This window comes from Anastrepha ludens, chromosome X (assembly GCF_028408465.1).
Source record: "Anastrepha ludens isolate Willacy chromosome X, idAnaLude1.1, whole genome shotgun sequence".
Taxonomy (NCBI): domain Eukaryota; kingdom Metazoa; phylum Arthropoda; class Insecta; order Diptera; family Tephritidae; genus Anastrepha; species Anastrepha ludens.
The window spans coordinates 84,584,042-84,591,359 of record NC_071503.1 but is presented as its reverse complement, the minus strand read 5'-3'; the positions used below and the strand labels follow the sequence as shown (position 1 = coordinate 84,591,359).

Sequence of the window (7,318 nt, the reverse complement as noted above, 5' to 3'; positions counted from 1 at the left end):
TTTTCCCCTTTCCAACAAAATTTCTCAAAATTTTTATTTAATACTCTCGCTATAAGTTTTAAGTTTTTTTTATAAGTTAAGGCGGCCGCCACAGCCTAATGGGTTGGTGCGTGATTACCATTCGGAATTCGCAGAGAGAACGTTGGTTCGAATCTCGGTGAAACCAAAATTAATAAAAACATTTTTCTAATAGCGGTCGCCCCTCGGCAGGCAATGGCAAACCTCCGAGTGTATTTCTGCCATGATAAAGCTCCCCATAAAAGTATCTGCCGTTTGGGGTCGGCTTGAAACTGTAGGTCCCTCCATATGTGGAACAACATCAAGACGCACACCACAAATAGGAGGAGGAGCTCGGCCAAACACCCAAAAAGGGTGTACGCGCCAATTATATATATATATATATAAGTTTTATTGGAAAAGTTATTGAACAAAGTTATTATTATTATTTATTAGATATATCAAAATGCTTACATCTAAATATAAAGGAGTACTAGCTGCCAGGGCTTACGACTCTTTCTTTAAGAATATAATACCTGAGTTGATTTAGTTCTAATTATGGAGTTTAAATAATCTTTATTGACTTACATTGTTTCAGAAAGTTATAAATTTTATGAATGTTTTCAGAGGAAGTTTTTTCAAGAAGTGCGGAGGGCTTAATGTCGCCAAATATTTTGATCCTGTGGCTTCGGAGACTGTGGCATTCATCTAGTAAGTGGTCGACCGTGGAAAGTGATCCACACCAAGGACATGTGTTTTTGGGTTTCCCTGTGAGGAGGTGTTCGTGTGTCAAGGACGTGTGTGTGTTATTATTTGGAAAGTGGGGCTTTTGTCCTGATGGGTTAAATTTGCTGTACCAGGATGAAAATTCATTCCAATTCTTATCTTTCTCACTTTGAATATATGCTGCAACCGTCCTAATCGAATCGTGTTTTTCAAATGTTGCAAAAGTAAGGCAGGGTTGGAGATGGATTTGTTTGGCGGCCGCATCTGCTGCCTCGTTACCTGGGATCCCAACATGACCCGGGACCCATAATAAGTTGATCTTTTTATGATGAGTATTTAGTGCTGCTTTAATATTTTTAATTAGACTACTGGAGGTGTTTACGCTTTGGAGTCCACTCAAGCGTGATAAACTGTCTGTGCATATTACGAATTTCCCCTTCAGTTTTGTCGCATATTCAATAGCAATTTTGATTGCCAGTGCTTCGGCTGTGAAGACTGAGGTTCCACCGAAAAGCCAGCCACCTGATATGATTAATCCTGTGTTGGAAACTACGGCGAATGTGGCAACATTATTGGTTTTGGATCCATCTGTGTAGATGAAGCTCCAGTTGTCTTGAGTATACTTTTCAAATTGTTCGCGAAATAGAGCTCTGTAAACTTCAGGACTAGTTGCGGCTTTTTTATACTGATGTAGGCAAACGTTTATGTCTGATTTATTAAAGATCCACCAAGGATGACGTGATGGTTTGTTACATGTTTTCGGAGGCAGAATATCAAATTTTTTGGCGAATGCTGCGCAGCGCCTTAGGGCGGATATTTGTTTATACAGCCGCTTGTGGGTTAAAATGTTTTTAAAACAATTAAATAGCACATAATTTGTTGTATTCATTAGGCGGGGGACCAATTTCAGCGTGGTTTCCTTTACCCTTTCTTTTAAGGAGGAGAATCCGGCTTCAGCTAGTATGGCTCTGGTTGGTGAGGTTGGAAACGCATTAAGACTGCGGCGCACTGCTGAGTGGTATGGTGAATATATCTTTTGGAGATTGCTTTTGGCACACCATCCGTAGATTGGCAGGCCATAATCAATTTTCGACATAATTAGTGCTTTTGTGACATTCGTTAGAACGTTAGTGTGAATTTGACATTTCTTTGATGCTAATAGTTTAACAATACTTAGTCTGGCAGCTAGGTCTTTTCTTAAACCTAAGCAATGTGTCTTAAAGCCAAGCTTATGATCAAAAATAATTCCTAGAATTTTTAAACTATTGAGTTGTTCTATATGTGTATTTTTGAATGCTAAGTTAAGAGGAGGGCAGTTATGTTTTTTACAGATGTGCAGCGTTTTGCATTTAGTGATTGATAGTGATGCACCTGAAGTGTTACCCCATCTGTCTATGTCTATAAGGATTTTGGAAAATATATCTTTTGTGCGAGATAAGTCGGGAATTCTCGTGAAGACAAATAGATCATCCGCATAGATTCCGTAGTCGATTTTTTTGTATTTTTCGCAAATTTTGCTTACTTGGTCAAATGCAATGGTGAACAGTACCGCGGATAGCGGTGAGCCCTGTGGAATTCCATTGTGTAGAGGGCAAAGTTGGGATAAATGGTTGAGGACTCTAACGCAAAAATTTCGTTTGGTCAAAAAGGCTTTGATTATGCCAAAGATTTTAGGACCAAGGTTCCATTGTTGTAGTTGCTCCAGGACTGTGTGAACTCCTACGCGATCGAAGGCTTTTTCAAAGTCAGTGGCTAGAATAGTAGCATGGCCTTTAACAGAAAGAGCATCGAACGCAAAGTGTTGAATTTGAAGTAAAAGGTCCATAGTGCTGCGCCCTTTCTTAAATCCGGTTTGCTTGGCAGATAGCAAATTGTTTTGTGATATGAACCATGAGAGTCTAGCAGCAATTATTTTTTCAAATATTTTAGCTAAACATGGGAGGAGGGATATTGGACGGTAACTGTTAATTTTATCAACGGGTTTATTCGGCTTGGGTATGGGTACGACGACTGCATTGAGCCAAGTGTGGGGATAGAGGCCTTTTTCAAGCATTATGTTGTAAAGTTCAATTAATTTTCTCTTTCCATTTAATGGTAGGTTTTTGATCATGGGGTAGGAGATACGGTCAATTCCCGGTGTTTTACCTTTGGCGTGGGAGATCGCAAATTCCAGCTCGGTAAAGGAAATGTCTACTTCCAGGTAACTGGCTGAACCATAGGGAGATGTTGGGGTATAATTTAATTTTAACATTTCTGATTTTTTTAATATATATTCATTAGAGAAGTTACAGTCTTTAGAGAGGTTAGACCATGTATCGGCGAAAGCTGTAGCAATTTCAACGGGATTGCAGATTAAAGAATTATTTGACCTAATGAGCCGGATACGGGAAGGTGGAGTGCCAGTCAACGATTTGATGTTGGACCATATCTTGTGGGTGGAGCAAAGTGGTGTAATTTTTGAGGTAAACTCTTGAAAAGTAGTTCTCTTGGATTCCCTTAGTTGCTTTCTAAAAACTGAATTCGCTTTTTTGAATTCGATGAGATTAGAAATAGTTTGGGAAGACTTGAAGATACGCCAGCACTTTTGTTTCTGGTTTCGTAGTTGTTGGAGATTGCGATTCCACCAAGGCACTAGATTTTTAATAATGGAGGGCTTGGTTTGTGGTATGGATTTGTTAGCGGCTGATCTGATGACCTTAGTTATTTTTGAAGCTTCATGATTGATATTTTTAAAACTCCACGTACCGAAGTTTTCCATACACTCCTGTTGGAAATATTCCCAATTTGCTAAATCAGTTTTGAACTTTGCTGTCGGGCGGAGTTTGGGGAACTGGAAATTTGTGCGTATTTCTGTGTGGATTGGAAAATGGTCACTACCAAATAAATCTTCATTTACTTTCCAGTTACATCGAGTGGATAATGTAGCTGAACATAATGAAATATCTACGTGTGTGAACGTATTTCTTGTCGAATAATGAGTTGGGGAACCGTCGTTCAGCACAATAATGTCTTCAGATAGCACCAGATCTTCTATTATTCTTCCTCTACTATTAGCCACTTTTGAACCCCAAAGCGGGCTCCAGGCATTGAAGTCTCCCACTATTAGGAATAGAGTGGCGGGAATGTGAATTAAGGCCGAGAGGTCTTGTATAAGCACTGGCACTTGTGGAGGGATATACAAATTTACTATTGTCAAGGAAAATGCTAAGTCAATTTGAATCGCTAGTGACAAAATGTTGCAATTGGTTGGAATGAGAGAATGGGGAATATGGTGTTTAATTAGTATACCTATGCCTTGGCTTGGAGTGTTCGGAAAATTATAAAAATAAGACTTATAGGATTTTGGAGCAAATGTTGGCGTATGATTATTGGGCAGATGGGTTTCTTGTATGCAGATTATATCAGGGGTGCAGTCTTTAATTAATAGCTGGAGTTCTGCGTAATTGTTGAGATATCCATGCATATTCCACTGGACTACTTTAAGAAACATTACTATAGTGAGAAATATATATATATATATGTATGTAATAAGATTTATGTAAATAAGATTGTGCTAGTTTTTTTATCTATACTGTGTACGTATATGTATGTAGGCTTTATTTAAGTGAGCTGCTGTTTTGTTCTTCGAGTTCGTCGTATTGACTTGAGCTTAATTGACTCAAGAATTGAGGTAAATGTTGGAGTTCAGTTGGTAGAGTTGTTAAAGGTGCATAGGTGTCCGTTACTTCTGACAAGTTGGTATTGATGTTGTTGGAGTAATTATATGATGTTGATGTCGTTGGAAGAGCATTTTGTTCAGTTGAGCAGCTATAGTTCTGTACCTCTGTTTGCTTATTTACTCTTGTACTTGCGTGAGTGAATCCGGATGGCGATGGAAAATTGAGATAATTTGTTTGATAGTTGAGTGAAAAAGGTGTAGTTTCATTATTGTTGTAATTATTATTTGTCTGTGTTTTCCCTTGGAGAGCCGTATAATTTGTATTGTTGCTGATTGATTGTGTATTTGTAGAATCGATGGAATGAAGAGCATGGTTTGTTGGAAGGTGTCTGTTTATTTTGTTGAATTTCTGGAGACAATTGATTATTTGTTGTTTGTTCGGAGGGTGTGAGTGCGGATTGTGTATTTGTTTGTTGTGCGGTGATAGACGAGTAAGTTGGAGTAACTGAGTTGCTGTGAACTGAGTTGGTTGCGAGACGTCTGGCTTCTCGCATCGTACATTTTGTGGTTGTTTTTATTTTTAATATTTCCTTCTCCTGTTGGAATTTTTTACATTCTTTTGACGAAGCTGGGTGTTGCTCTTGGCAATTAGCACAACTGACACGTGTACATTTTTCTGGTGAGTGTGGTGGGAGATTACATATAACACAACTGGGTGAGTTTTTGCAATGTTTAGCAGTATGCCCGAGAATTTGACACGATTTGCATCGCATGGGATTCGGAATGTATTCTCTAACTTTTACATTGTGCCAACATATGTCGATTTTAGAGGGCAAGTTGTATCGATCGAATGTTAGTAATATCACGCCACAGGGGTAAGCTTTCCCATCGGAAACTTTTTGAAATTTATATGCTCCTACTACACCTTGTGAACTTAATTCAGACACGATTTCTTCTTCGTCCACATTGTTGAGGCAGGGAGCATAAACAGTACCTTTCACGTGATTGAGGGTGTTGTGAAGTTTACAAGCAATTTTACATACTCCGGGTAACGTTGTTGTTTTTAAGAAACGTTGAGCGATTGTATTGTTTTTTACCAGTAGCAAAATGGTGCCATCGCGTAGCGCTGAGATTGATGTGATCTCCTTGCTTATAGCGAGGATTGCTTTATGCACTAAAAAGCACGAGTATTGGGCTAAGTTTTTTCCACTGTCAACTGCAGCCAAAACAACAAATTTAGGATTTTCTTTGAATGTTTGTGGTAGATCTGGGAACTCGAATGTAATTTTTTCACGTTCTTTTCTTTTCTTTTTCGCTTTGGGTGAATCGGCCAACAAAGAGAACCGATTCCCCCCCGTAAAGTCCGGCCCAGGGGCCATGCGTTAATGATTGCGCAGTAGCGTTCAGCAGTAACGCGGTTTGTTAGACGAATTGTCGAAAGAGAGAGTTTTTCGCTTTTCTAGATTTGAGCACGAAGATATACCGATTGGGATAACTCACAGAGAAAAAATAGAGAAGACGTCCGCTCTCGTTGACAGATTTCTTGCGACTGTGAACAAAGTTTATGTGACGTATATAGCAAAATAAATTGGAATAGGAATAACATAACTGGCGGCCGCCGTAGCCGAATGGGTTGGTGCGTGATTACCATTCGGAATTCATAGAGAGGTCGTTGGTTCGAATCTCGGTGAAAGCAAAATTAATAAAAACATTTTTCTAATAGCGGTCGCCCCTCGGCAGGCAATGGCAAACCTCCGAGTGTATTTCTGCCATGAAATAGCTCCTCATAAAAATATCTGCCGTTCGGAGTCGGCTTGAAACTGTAGGTCCCTCCATTTGTGGAACAACATCAAGACGCACACCACAAATAGGAGGAGGAGCTCGGCCAAACACCTAACAGAAGTGTACGCGCCAATTTTTTTTTTTTTTTAGGAATAACATAACTACTATGTATCGGATGTTTTTAAGAACTTGGGAACTGAAAACATAATACAAAACATAAATATTGTTGGAAAATTGTTTTTTATAATAAACTGGTAGATAATTTCGCATTTATTTTTTAAATATAACACCCTGCATATGTCTGCCACGGGTCCAATTTTTGAATACTTTTTCCAATAAGTCTAGACAGATGGCTTTAATGGTGGCTTGAATATTGCAATAAATTGATTGTTAAGGGCGCTGTATGATAAGTTGCGCCGTCTTGTTGAAACCCAGTTTTGTCGATCTTGCTTCCTCATTTCGGAAGAAATGAGGACCGATGAAGCCGCCAGTGCTCTATGAACTTCGCGAACAGATGTTTTTTTTTCAAAGCAAATTTTCACAATTTGAAAGTGTTGTTCTGCCGTTTAACTTGCCGACTTGTCAAGCCGTACTGAACAGAAATGTTAGGACAGTTTACCATTCTCAGATGTCAAACCATAGTTATCGATACATATAATTCTCATGGGACCCTAAAAAGCAACCGATACATAAGTAATAATAGCCGGTTGTAGTTTGCCCGCTCGTGAATTATGCTCGGGTTCATAAAGAAATCAGGTAGGAAAATAAACGCTTTGTTTTCCCGAATTTTACATTTTTCCTTCCATATTGGAAGCCATAGTGCTGAAATGGCAAAGGCACATTTTGGCGAGGCCTTTCCAGCAAGATTCAGTACAAGCCCAGGCAGGAATAACTCAAAATGATGCAGAACTCACTTTCATGCCTTTATTTCCCATGAAGAATGGCCGTCATATTCTCCAGATTGAAATCCGCTAGATTACAGAATATAGTCGGTTTTAGAGGCTTGTGTTACTCGACATGAGCATTTGGAGTTTATAGCAGTGCTGTGTTCGGAATGTGACTAACTTTTAAGGAGCTGCTGTAAATTGCTCAAAATTTTGTAAAGCGTTCGAAGCTGTGTATTTACCAGTCAAAATGAATGTGTTTTTTTTTAAC

General features: G+C 39.0%; 1 protein-coding gene across 1 annotated transcript; it reads right to left on the bottom strand.

Moving 5' to 3' along the window:
• Nucleotides 1–860: 860 nt before the first annotated feature.
• On the bottom strand, nucleotides 861–5,761 carry LOC128869380 (uncharacterized). Its single transcript, XM_054111930.1, has one exon. The coding sequence runs from the start codon at nucleotides 5,758–5,760 to the stop codon at nucleotides 4,663–4,665; it is 1,098 nt and encodes a 365-aa protein (XP_053967905.1). The 5' UTR covers nucleotide 5,761; the 3' UTR covers nucleotides 861–4,662.
• Between the last annotated feature and the right edge of the window lie 1,557 nt (nucleotides 5,762–7,318).